Raw genomic sequence first — 13,391 nt, forward strand, 5'->3', positions numbered from 1 at the left:
ACCTCTTTCGCAAATATAATCCCTTGCATTTTCACTTTGTTCCTTAATTACAGGAAAAGTAGAAGCCTACAGGCTGATGGCAACTGGCAAATCTTTTGACATCAGCTACATGTTTAATTGCTAATACCATCATGTGTTTAATATTATTGGCATCATACACCAAATTTTCACATCAATGCCACCGTGGAAAAGATGCCACAGATGGCTTGCTCTACTAACTGACTGAGCAATCTTATCACCTTACATGTTTTGCAACAGAAATTGTATAATCTAGAGCAAGCTAACAACTTTTAGCCCAAAAGAAAATCAGAAGAGTGATGGAAGAATAGAAATATATATGAAGGCAACTACTATTGTTTTAAAAAGCAAAACCTATACTAGCATGTGGACAGGGTGGCAACTTAAAAAGCGGAACTCTGACGCAAATTTGCAGTTGCTTCAGTAAAAGAGCTCACAAGGGTCTCACCGACCTCAGCTTTGCAAAGGGGACATGAGTTGTTGATTTTCAGCCACTTATCCACACAGTCTTTGTGGAAGAAATGAGAACAGGGTAACTCCCTCAGCTCATCATTGTTCACATACTTTGCCAAACAAATGCAACATACCTGTTAAACCAAAGTTAAAAAGGATTCTTAAATGAATTGACGGAAGTAATTCAAAAGGTTACATGCCCTTTCATTACAACAATTTCTTTTTGGATTGTGCACTGTTACACACAGTACTTTTCCAGCAGCAATGACAACTATATTTGTGATCTTTATCATTTTGATTAAACATTACACCCAAGCTTTAGAATCTATACATTTTCTCTAATTTTCCAATAACAATGGCGTTGTTATGACATCAAGCAACGTGCAAAAGCAGAAAATAGTATGACATCAAACAATAGAAAATGGGAAAAAGTTACAAATCGAAGGCATTGTGGCAACTTGATTTTCTGTTCTGAAGAAGATTGGAAGCAGAGCAAGTCACTAAGAAATTCAGAACATTCTTAGGCATATGAGAAGCATATTATCTTTCTACTCTTGATAGTAAACTGCACTATGGAATCAACATGTTCTACATAGGACAGTTCGAAAAATACTTACCAGTCAACAGTATGATCTCAAGTAGAACCTACATTTCTGCTAATTCTGATTTACCCATGTTCATCTCTGTATTTTCTTATTGGTAACAAAAAGATTCATTACATTTAAAAAACCACTTGTGTAGGTCGGGGTTGAGGATTGAGGGCCCGCGCCCTACCCTGTTGGTCTAAGCCTCACTATGAGAACTGATGCTTTCTTCGCTGCACTCGTTTCTGGACTTCATAATGCATTATCAAGAACAGGTTGCAAGGGGATTACACAAAGATAGACAAAGAAACCATATTATCACCAACGCCCACCATATAACTGGACTCCCCCTCCCCCTTAAGCGCTCCTCGCTGCACTAATTTCTGAACTTCATAATGCATTATCAAGAACAGGTTGCAAGGGGATTACACGAAGATAGACAAAGAAACCATATTATCACCAACTCAAACCGTATAACCAGACTTGATGCAAAATTAAGTACATATATCCATATACATCAGGACTTTCTTTTTCCATGAATAATTATCTCCAGTAGTTCAGCATAATTTATTGATTGATTGCAGCGGATGCTTATATATTCACCGATGCTTGCTCAAAGTGCCAATTCTGACCCTATGGATTTGGGCTTGCAGTAGTAGTCTAGCAGTTTCTCCAGAAGGCTAGGGAATGATAAAGATCTGGAAGACAAGTTGTTGGAAGGGAATAGCAATTAACTTTTGAGTGGCAACTAGCTAGGCAGTACGTAAGCTAGCAATTTTATCTTCCATTTTGATTGGTCTATATACGATTTCAGTCTTGAAAAAGGCAATGTATCCACAAAGTTCAGGCAAATTTTGGATGTAGGATATCTCAGGTTGATATGTGATTGTTTCACCCAACTCTCAACTCCTACTCTAATCTCTGCAACTCTCTACCCCTTAGCTTAGCACAAGTCTCCACCCACTATTTGCTCTTCACATCTTTTTTCTACCTTGATTTAGCAAATTACATAGCCACACAACCCTTTTCAGCAGTCAGTTACCTATAACTCAAAAGTATCATGAATGGGAACAGGAGAAGTCAAATTTGCCCCAACAATTGCAAGAGTAACAATACAGACTATAATGCTACAGCAACAATAATAGTTCCTAGTCTTTTTCTATTAACCTTCATTTTCAATTGATTGGATGCTCGACCACTCAGATTTTTGTGATTCTCTCATATAAAGTATCTCCCGTCCCTTTCTCGTTTTTTGTATGATTTCACTTGCATTTTCCTTTGGGGATCTTTCAAAAATAGCAGCATTTTGCTATAAAACCCTCCTTCCATAGCCATATTTTACATAATTACCATTTATAGCTGTTGTATTCGATTTATGCCCGCTGTATTCGATTTTACAGATAGTATGTATTCATATAAAATATGAATACAGTCCCTGTTTAGTCGCGGCAATAATGGAATTCAATATTTTTAAAAAGAAAAAATCTCAAGCACGTTTATCTCATTGAACTGAATATTTTCTTGTCTAACACTACCATTATCTTTTTTTATATTTTTTTATTTTTGTGTTTTTCCAATTTTTTCTTCTTTTTTCTATTTTTTCCTACTTTTATTTTTTCGTTTCTTTCTTTTCGTTTTTTAATTTTTTCTCTCTTTAATCTCTAACTTCTATTTCTCTTTCTTCTTTCCTTTTCTTCTTTGATTTTTTCTTATTTTCTTTTTTGTACTTATTTTCTTTATTATTTTTTTTTTTCTATTTTCTATTTTTTGTATTTTCGAAAAATATGACTAGTCAAGCACAAGTCATGGATGATAACGTAAATACCACAATTGTTTATCGTATTTGTAGTCACACCGCCATTTATATTTTTGTATTTATTGATATAATTGTATTTGTATTTGTATTTTAAGTTCACACTTGTATTTATATTTTATAGATTGCATTTGTATTTGTATTTGTATTTGTATTTAATAATTCGCACTTGTATTTGTATTTGTTAGTTTGCGCCATCATTTATATTTTATATAATTCACACTTGTATTTTAAAGAACTATTTTGTATTTGTATTTTATAATTGATTGCATATTATATTGGATTATATTTATATTATGGTTTTATTGTGTTTGTATATTTAGATTATATTTGAATTATACTTGTATTTGTATTCTTTCTTCATAACCTTTTTATTTTTAAGAAATTATTTTGTATTTGTAAGTTGATTGCATATTGTATTTAGTCGTGACTATGTACAATTTATCATTTGAATTTGTATTCAAACAAGTACATTAATTGTATTTTCGTGATTCTAAAATATATAAATATGTAATGTATCATTTGATACAAATGTACCATTTTGTATTTGTATATCAAAATTATCATTCATATTTGTAAATAAACAAATATCACTTGATACAAATAAAATGACAAACAAATGAAACAAATGATTTTACAAATACAAATACAATATGTATTTGTATATATTGTATTTGTATAAGAAATTGAGTTGTATTTATTTGTATAAATAAATGTATTTATTTGTATAAATAAATACAACTAGTATCAATAAATACAAACAAGTAGTCCTAGAAAGAAAATCAATCGTTCCTTTTCAAGAATTAAAAAATACAAATGATAGTTCACACTTGTATTTATATATTATAGTTCGCATTTGAATTTGTATTTTATAGTTCGCACTTGTAGTTGTATGTTATAGTTCACATTTGTATTTGTATTTTATAGTTCGCACTTGTATTTGTGTTTGCTAGTTCACACAAATGAAAAGGAGAGAAATTGAAAAGAAAAAAAAAAGGAGAAAAAATACTCCAAAAAGGAAGAAATAAAAAAGGAGAAAAATGAAAAGGAAAAAAAGAAAAAGAAAAAAATGAATAAAAATAAAAAGAAAAAAGTGAAAAAAGAAAAAATAAAGAGAAAACAACAGAAAAAGGAAAAAGAAAACTGAAGAAAAAAAGACTTAAAAAGGAAAAAAAAAGAAGAGAATAATAGAAAATAGAAAAAGAGAGAAAATGCATGAGAAAGGCTATGAATTGTAATTAGGAATAATTAATAGGCAAGTGGGGGCTATGAATTGTAATTTATTGAAAATTAGGCTTTAAGTGGTAATAAAAATCCAATAGTGGCTAATTCGGCTAATTTTCCCTTTTCCTTTCCAATGGGTTTTGAATATAAAAAAAATTAAAAATCCTTTATTGACAAATGAATTTGGTCAATATTCCCTAATGGGTAGTTTAAGGAGATAAAGGTTTCACTTATATTCTTCACCCATCTGCAGAGGGGTCTCCATATTCACCCAAGTCATGTAACACAATAGTTTTTTTCATTTCATATATCATACGGTTATCATACCAGACATGTTTTACCCTCCTGAGATCCTCCAGTAAGTTTTGCATTGAAATATTTATTTCATCAAACTACAGCTGCTAGGAAATCGGAACGATAGAGAAGGCCAGCGAGGAGGGTGGGAGAGGTCGCAAGTGTACAATTTGAAATCACAAGTACATTTCATCAACCATTTCTACTATCAAAGCCACTAAACAAGGAAAAATAACACTTTGCCAGAGTCTGAATAGCCAAGGAAAGAGAAGGTTGTCTATAACATATAAATAAATACATATAAGCTATTCTCTCAAGAAAGAAGAAAATGGTCAGAATGTTCATATTTCTAGTTAGGAGCTTGTAAAAGACGCAAATTGGATTGAGAGAATCACAACTCAAAATCTTCAACATCTATTCATCAGCAAAACATATTAAAAACTATGGACATGACAAAGTGGTGGTTTGCTTTTGAGAGATCATTATATTCTACCAGTCATAGTTTTAGTGGAATCTTTAAATTTGTAATATGTTAGAAGTCAACTTTTTTCTTTTTTGATAACCGAGGTTTCCAGGTCAGCTTGCACACATCTCAATTAATTCCACGGGATACCTCCCACCAGCATCAACTCTGTCCACCAAGACTAGAACAAATAGGAAGAAATTACCTAGTGTTTTTGTCTCTACTAGGAATTGAACCTGAGACCTCATGGTGCTCAACCCACGCCATTGACAACTAGGCAATACCCTTGGATGCATATTAAAAGTCATTTTGCGCAACTCACTTTGGTAGAAAATGTAGGGATGGAACATTGCCCACCCTAAGCAGAAAAAATCGTCTCAAACATTGATTCTTCTTCATAAGCAGAACCAAGCAACAAGATAAACCAATCTAAATGTAGGCAGTATATTTTTTTAAAATTGTCTTGCATCAGTTTGAGGAAGAACCCCAAACTGTATGTTTGCTGAAGTGCTGAAGTTGTATCATAAAGGGCCTCTGAAGGCAAACATGCATATGAACTTGAGACCATTTCTGTTAGATGTCATTTAAACTCACTTACCTATGTCTAGATTCAAGTACAATGGATAACACAAGCCTTTACCTATTTTTTCTTCTCACCATATGGTTAAAAATAAACAGCAGCAACTATCTTATAGAATATAGTGGGAACGAATTGAGTCTAGAAGAAGATTCTAATCTATAAATAGGAAAGTATATGGCTTCTACTTCATCATCATACTCATCTAAAATGCAAAGTGTGTGGAATTTGAGAGTGTCATCAAAAGATCCTCGGAGGTTTTGCTCTGTACTTAAGTAAGAAGTAATGCTAGAGGTTATAAGGCACACACTCAGGTACCGAAATCCACAAAGTTTCAAATCCCACTACCAGAGGGATAGAGAAGAAGAAAAAGTTATACATTGTAGTTTTCCAGCAATAGTGTCTTAGTGTCTCAATGGAACGGGAACCGATGAAAAGCAGCATAACAGGATTCAGATTCCTTTCAGATACAATTGTTATTCAAAAGCAGAAAAAGAAGCTCTGAAATTGTAGCGCTGTTTCAAACCTATGTTGCAAAACCAAACTAAAATCAACTCGAAATAATCTGTTTCTACTGCCAGCCAGAGCAAGAAGGTATGTTTACCACAGGATCCGACTTTGCAATAGCAGTGACGAGAGAGAGAGTAAATAATTCTCTTTTTTCTCTCTTAGCCTCATTTTCTAGTGGAGGATGGTTGGAAGTTCAAGCAGATAAAGTTTCTTCACTCTTCAAAAGAGAATTTGTCACGTAAATTCTTATTTAAAAGGAAAAGAAATTTTGCTGCGAAGATGGACAGAAAATAAAGCAGACAAATCTGACAGTAAGGAAATAAATTTACCGCATCTTCTCCTGAAATCACACGCTCCTTTTCTGTTCCTGCAGCCACAATCCCACCTTCAGCAGCCTCTTTGTTGCCACTTTTGCTTTTCTTTACCTTAAATTTATAGGTCGGAAGAGCGTTAATTGATTCTGGTGTGGCACCTTTGTTTTGAGTCAGATCTTCTCGGAAGCCCATGACTGAAATAATGCAAGGGAGGCAGCAGCAGATTGTTGCACATAGAATAAACGGCATGGCATACCCGATACAGCTGAAGGTTAGAAATACTATACACAACCTGTGAGTAAATAGAAACATGAGCAAATAGGATGCTGGTAGAGAAGGCAGAAAGTAACGAAATACCCCAAAATGAAGACACTAGTGAAACATCAACCTGTACAAGTTAGGAGCCTCAGAGGAAGAAGAGTGTCCACCAAATATCCACACATTTCCAACCACAAACCACACTGCAAAAAAACAATCTAATGCCATTTTGAAGTACTCAACAAGTGCCTTTATCCTGCAATAGGGAAATGAGCTCCTTTAGTCTTCAATTCCATGGCACATTGCTCCTTGTACATTAATTTCATTACAGGTTTCCAATACCAAATGAATGTAAAACAATGGAGAAGGAAGAGCACTGTCATGCAGATATTATCATCCAAACATTTGTTATAATTTTATGCAATGGTCTCAATTAGATGAAGACAAGACATCATTGTTTTAAGGTCGTGTCCTTGGTTCTAGAAATAACAACTAAAGCTTGGCAAAAAGGAGATGAGTCTTAAAGACATATATATTCAGCAAAATATCCATTAGACATTATGTTATAGTCTAAAGGGCAGCCCGGTGCACTAAAGTTACCGCTATACACGGTGTCCGGGGAAGGGCCCCACCATAAGGGTGTATCGTACGCAGCCTTACCTTGCATTTCTGCCCGAGGCTGTTTCCAAGGCTTGAACCCATGACCTCTTGGTCACATGGTAGCAACTTTACCAGTTACTCCAAGGCTCACCTTCACATTATGTTATAGTCTCAAATTGTTAATTAGGATCTTAAGAAACATAGTTTCAAAAGTTCTTCATGTTGTTAATTAGGATCTTAAGAAACATAGTTTCAAAAGTTCTTCATTTCGTAAGTTCTAGAAACCACAATTATCAGTAATCAAGTTGAACTGCAGATGAACTTGACAAAGCTAAAGTGGTAGTAAAATATCAATTCTGTGATAAGTAGTCACAGAGAGAAAACTATAGTCTTACACTTGATATTGACAAAACCTTATATTTATACCAGAACGGCCATAATTTTCTTACAACTCTTAAAATGGCAAACCAATGATCGAACTAAAATAGGCCTATTTCACTTGGTAAATGATGCCTTTCGGCCCCATCTTGCTATTTATGCCTACTCAAATCAGAGAAGCATATAAAAACAATGATTGCACATGTCCACTCTTGCAATAGCACATAAAGTGCAATGTTAAACCAAAAAATGCCAGGAATGAAAATTCTGGCCTTGAAATTCAAAAGATTTAGGAGAGTGTTTAGCAGGGACAAGTACCACGTAAACAACAAGATTACACACCTTCTGCTCATTAGTCCACTACTTTGACCACCTGAAGAAGCTGTACCAGTTGTCTGACGACCTTCGCCTTCTGAACTCCTTGTACTAGAGGAAGGTCTGACCGAGTGTTCAGCCTGGGAAGAAATCTGAGTCTGCTGAGATGAATCCTGATCTGAATTTTGGTTTCTGTGACGAAAACGCCAATAGAGAAGAGGGAGGATTGCTACACACCCAGATGCATAACCAATTATCCATTGGGATAGTGGAGCACGTGGGTGTTCATCCCTTGATATGGCCAACACTACAATTGCTGCAATTATTTGGCTCAATGTCAAGACTAGTTCGATGGATATCCATAGCACGGAATTCAGAGGACTCCGATGGCGGCGCCCATTTCCTCGTCGAACAAATGATGAGTTCCTCAAGTTTGATCTATTATTAGTAGAAGAAAATGCATGTTGGGGGACGGGCACTGCAGTGCTTGTTGATGGGGGATGTTCAGCTTGATCATGAAGCACATTATTGACTGGTCTATCATGGGGGTTGCTTGATGAGGATGCATCAGTGCTACTAGTTATGTCAATAACATGCTCATTGTTGCTACGGTTATCAGCTTGCTCCATTAATAATTGAAACTGGTTAGTTTGGCTTTTCCGGTGTAGCCCTATTGAGGAAAGGGCCATCTAAGTCCACTGACTGAGAGATAAGTATAGAAAACATGGGATGCAAAAGTCTTAAGCAGAGCAAGTATGAGTTCACCAGAATGAAATATTCTCCTCCTCTTCACACTCACCACGTTAATCCAGGGACTGCAGCAGATTTTATATGAGAAGTCTAAGCAGTTTTTCTGTTCAAAAGCAGAATCGTAAGTATTCTCGCGTCTCAACTTGAAGAGCATGAGACCATCACCCAGGCTCAAAAGAAAAGAAGGAAAAAGCAGGAAGGAAGCAAGAAAAATCATAACCAGTCAACCTTGGTCTAAGGACAACTGACATTGTGTGATACGATGAACACACAAAATGTAAAACTACCAACATAATTCAATAAGACGATGCATAGATTGGTTATCCACAACTTCCCCAGAAAAATCATTTACTGAATGTTCAATATTATTGTCATGACCTTTAAAATATCAAAACTCAACAATTCAACTACTCCACTTATACCAGGGACTATTTGGTGATCCATTCACTAAGCATTGCCATAAATCTAATATCCATCCAGGCACCCAATTAGGCACAGTATAGAACTAGCTCATAAAAACCCTGATGCTTAGTGCTATCTCAAGAAACTCTATAACACAACAACAACATACCCAGTGTAGTCCCACAAAGTTGGGTCTAAGGAGGGTAGAGTGTACGCAGGCCTTACCTCTACGTCAAGGTAGAGAGGTTGTTTCTGATAGACCCTCGACTCAAGAAACTCTATAACAATCCTTACATTATACCAGCAATGCAATTTACCAAGAGCCAATAGGATACATTTGCAATCACACAACAGAACCCAGCATAGTATAGCCTAATTTCACAGCTCAAATCACACAACGAACAACCAAAACTCACACACTAAAGTTTCTTCCCAGTCATCAAACCACAGAACCCACAGTTAACAATGCAAACACCAGCTAAATAGCTACTTCAATCAGTAATCCCCAAAATACAAATCCAGTAAGAACCCACTAACCCAACCAAACTAGAACAATACAGTAAATAACTCACAGCAATAACCCCACTTAAAAGAAATCAACAACCCCAATTCCCAGTTGTAGGTCATCACCCAAACCCCCAACCCCCCCCCCAAAACCCCCACCTACACGTTGACCTTTCGGTACAATTAATCACTCCAATAAAATTTAAAAACCCCAATAAACAACAGATTAACAAAAGAAAGTACCAAGAACAACATAAATGCACCCATTTCTTCCCCAAATCATCACCAATCATGCTATAAACTCAATTTCCTATCCAGGTTTTATCTATAATTCAAATTCTTGACGATCCATTTCAATACCTCAACATTTTTTTCAATTTTTTTTCCTGTAAATTGTGTGGATAGGTGTGTTTGGGTGAGTACTGACCTGTACCCGAAGAAACAGATAAATCGAAAGCAAACAAAAATTCCTTTGGATTAAACAACACTCACTTCAGCTATCGATTTCTCACTTCACGCGTTTTCTCTTCTCTCTTTGGAAGAATTTGGGTGTAGATTTTTATTTTTATCGATAAATAATACTCATATATATGGCGTCAGCTCTTCCTGGCCCTTTTTCCTTTGTTTTTTCTTTGAGCTTGTTGTATTTTGTTTGCTTTACAGTGTCATCAAAGAAAAGTTATCCTTAAATTAATTATTTTTAAAATAGCTATAAGTTAGTAGGCATTTGAGCTAAAAGTGACAAAACAGTTTTAAAATAAAATGTAGGTGACTTAAATTTTATTAATTGAGTGTAGCTGATAATTATTTTATTAAGGATTAAGAAAAATTTGAAAATAACTCATAAGTTTTTTAATTTACATTTTGATCCAATGTAAGACCTAATATAATTAGAAACGAAGGGGAAAAAAGATACGTTTTTCTCTCTTCTCATTTATTAGATTTTTCTCTCTCTTCACAATTTTTGTTGTTGCTTTATTCACCATTTTCTTCTTCATTATCATCATCTTGTTCTTCATTATCATCTTTTCTTGTTCATCATCATCATCTTCTTGCTGTTGAACATTGTTGTTGTTATCGCTACTGTCGATACTTGATCAAATTTTTCTAGGTCAAATTTTATTCGTATATTACTTGGACATTACTTATAGGTGATTTTAGTAAGTAAAATTATAATTTTTAGTTGAATTTCTCATCTGGGTGTATCTGCTACTGTTATTTTTTCAACAACGGAGAAAACATGTAACGTGAATCCAACATATTAGTAATCTGTTGCAACATATATGACTAATTTGTTGCAACGGATGAGTAATCTGTTGCAACATATATGACTAATCTGTTGCAACATATTAGTTATATGTTGCAATAGATTAGTCATATGTTACAACAAATTACTTACTTGTTGCAACAAATGACTTATATGTTGGATTTATTTTGCAGGTTTTATCCATTGTAGCTATCACGATCCAAAAATAAGGGTCATGATGGCACTTGTCGTGGCGTACCTTGACAAGTAAGCCTATCACCCAAACTGATACGACATGAGAAAAAGACAGAGATATCTCAAGGTAAGAACAAAGCCAAACCATATAAATAATCATAACACTGCGGAAAGAACTTATCCAAAATACCAATCATGCCCAAAATCAGGTGTTAATAGTGTAAAAACTACTATTACAATCCAAGAGTCAAATGCATCGGAAAAATAACCACAAATGAATAATAGCTGTCTCCAAATACTAATAAAGACATAAATACTATAGAAAGATAGAAGCGAATTTTGGACGTATGAATGTCCAACCGCTTCCTTAGAAGCTCCAACAATCGCCCGAGTCAAGTAAGCTAGGTCCACTCGAGCTAGGACCTGCACCGAAAGAGCGCAGTAGGCATGAGTACGGTCCACTTGTACTCAGTAGGTATCATAGGCTGACCAAGCAAAGTGGTAAATAAAGCAGACAAAATATACATTAAAGTCACATCACCTGCAATCAGAAAATATCCCACAACGGTAGCCCACACCGCTTGCACTAACAATTCTTAATATATCTCACATATATTGCAACATCACACCAAGATAGAACAAAAGTACGTCTTATATCATATATAAAAAGAACAAGAGGATCATGCATATACAAGATCATCAAATACAAGTAAAAGAAGATACGATAAATACATAGATGACAAGTCAATATGCCAATACAACACAATATAATACAATAAAGTAAGTGCAATGTATATGATGATGATGCACGAGGTCGTCGCATAACCTCCGGGATTGTTGCACAATCCCCATATACACCTACGGAGGCAAGCCTCTCAATGCAGGACCCATGGGGGTTCATCAACCCGTATACAATTCACATATCTCATATCTCCTTTCTAGCACATCTCTTGGAAAAGGGTTTTATAAGGTGTTACAATATCTTTTAAAAAGGTGTTGCCAATGTTTCTCAGATGTTGTCATGGTGGTACCAATGTTTCATGAATGAGTATGATATAAAGATGTAATACTCACAACCAATCACAATGAGTATTTCCACAAACAACCACATGATATATTTCCACAACCAACCACAATGATACATTTCCATAACCACATGCGTCAATATTCGCTCATTATTTTCGTATCATCCATGAATTTTCATATGTCTCATTTGCCAATAAAGTATGAATATAATCACAATACACCAATGGTACCACATTAGCATTTTAACAATACAATACAGTTATTCATATGTATTCAAGGCTATCAATATCACATAGGACCCCACACGGTCACAAATATCACATAATATCTCAATTTCGACAATTACATCACATACAAGCCCCCACGGGGGCACAACACATAGATAGCCATTTTTCAAGATTAGTTCCCACCCTTAACATGCATTTTGTACTATCATTTACTACCCAACTCAGTCTGAAAGAGTTAAGTCATAACCTACCTCGAAAGCTGAAACCGATCCTCTACACTTGAACCCGCGACCTTACTTTTCACGAACAATCACAAACTTCACTAAAAACATCAAATATGAAATGTACGCATCAAGACAAAACCAATAACACCCATATTGACTACTTTTGGTTCGAAGTCAAAACGGACCCCCAAAATAGGTTTTCGAAAAAGAAGGGCAAAATCGAAATTTTAATTCAAAATATATTCTCCATATTTTTAAGAACCTACAGCTGAAAATTCAAACTAAATAGAGTAAAAAACGTGGTTCAAATCGAAGAAAAACCATTTTGAGCTTTACCGGATAAAATCTTTGAAATTCGAATTAAAATCAAGAATCAGAGTTGTTTGAAGGTTAAATTGATGAAAAACTAGTAACTATAAGATAAAAATATTATTCAAGTGAAAGAAGTAAAATTTAGGTTTAAAATCATGCTCTAAGATTTTTGAGATTTTGAGAAATTACTAAGAAAAGGGTAAATTCTTACCTTTAATACGTAATAAAACAAAGAAAAAAGTGTTAATCTAGCTTCCCAAGCTCTCACAAACTTTACTTTTAAGCTCCCACACTATTTTAGGGTTTAACACTCAAGAGCAAAAATGAAAATGAGTAAAATGGGCCAAAAAAGGTGAAAAATCTGCTCTGTGCAGATTTTTTTCCCTTAAGTCGAAATAGACTTCGACGGAGTGCCCGCGATTCGTTTGGAGTCCGATTTATGAAAATGAACTATGCAACCAAACTAAATTCGACGTTCCGAACGCGATGGAGATATCAGATTTTTAAAAAAGTATCGTTTTCAAAAAGTTGACCCTCAAAACCCGAAATTACAATTTTCTAAACCGAGGGTCGAAATGAGATTTAAAAGCCGTAAAATCATACCAAATACACTAACACCCTAAAATTGATATTCTGGATCTGCTGGAGATGCCGGATTTTCCATCAGAGATCGTTTTGATCAAATGTGGGTCCCACATCCATAT

General features: G+C 34.9%; 1 protein-coding gene across 9 annotated transcripts; it reads right to left on the bottom strand.

Annotated features, from left to right (window-relative positions):
- Window positions 1-5: 5 nt before the first annotated feature.
- LOC107839118 (E3 ubiquitin-protein ligase At1g63170) lies at window positions 6-10,101 on the bottom strand. Of its 9 annotated transcripts, none has more exons than XM_047395860.1 (6): window positions 9,950-10,101; window positions 8,601-8,654; window positions 7,829-8,471; window positions 6,639-6,764; window positions 6,266-6,542; window positions 6-605 (listed from the first exon to the last, which is right to left on the bottom strand). In XM_047395860.1, exons 3-6 carry the CDS (start codon window positions 8,428-8,430, stop codon window positions 402-404), a joined length of 1,209 nt encoding a protein of 402 aa, XP_047251816.1. In that variant the 5' UTR covers window positions 8,431-8,471; window positions 8,601-8,654; window positions 9,950-10,101; the 3' UTR covers window positions 6-401. The 9 variants fall into 9 exon arrangements, with proteins under 9 accessions (XP_047251816.1, XP_047251815.1, XP_047251808.1 ...); XM_047395859.1 differs by having other exon boundaries at window positions 8,567-8,654; XM_047395852.1 differs by having other exon boundaries at window positions 8,567-8,654; window positions 9,701-10,101.
- Window positions 10,102-13,391: the final 3,290 nt, after the last annotated feature.

Source organism: Capsicum annuum, chromosome 8, assembly GCF_002878395.1.
Source record: "Capsicum annuum cultivar UCD-10X-F1 chromosome 8, UCD10Xv1.1, whole genome shotgun sequence".
In the NCBI taxonomy this organism is placed as follows: domain Eukaryota; kingdom Viridiplantae; phylum Streptophyta; class Magnoliopsida; order Solanales; family Solanaceae; genus Capsicum; species Capsicum annuum.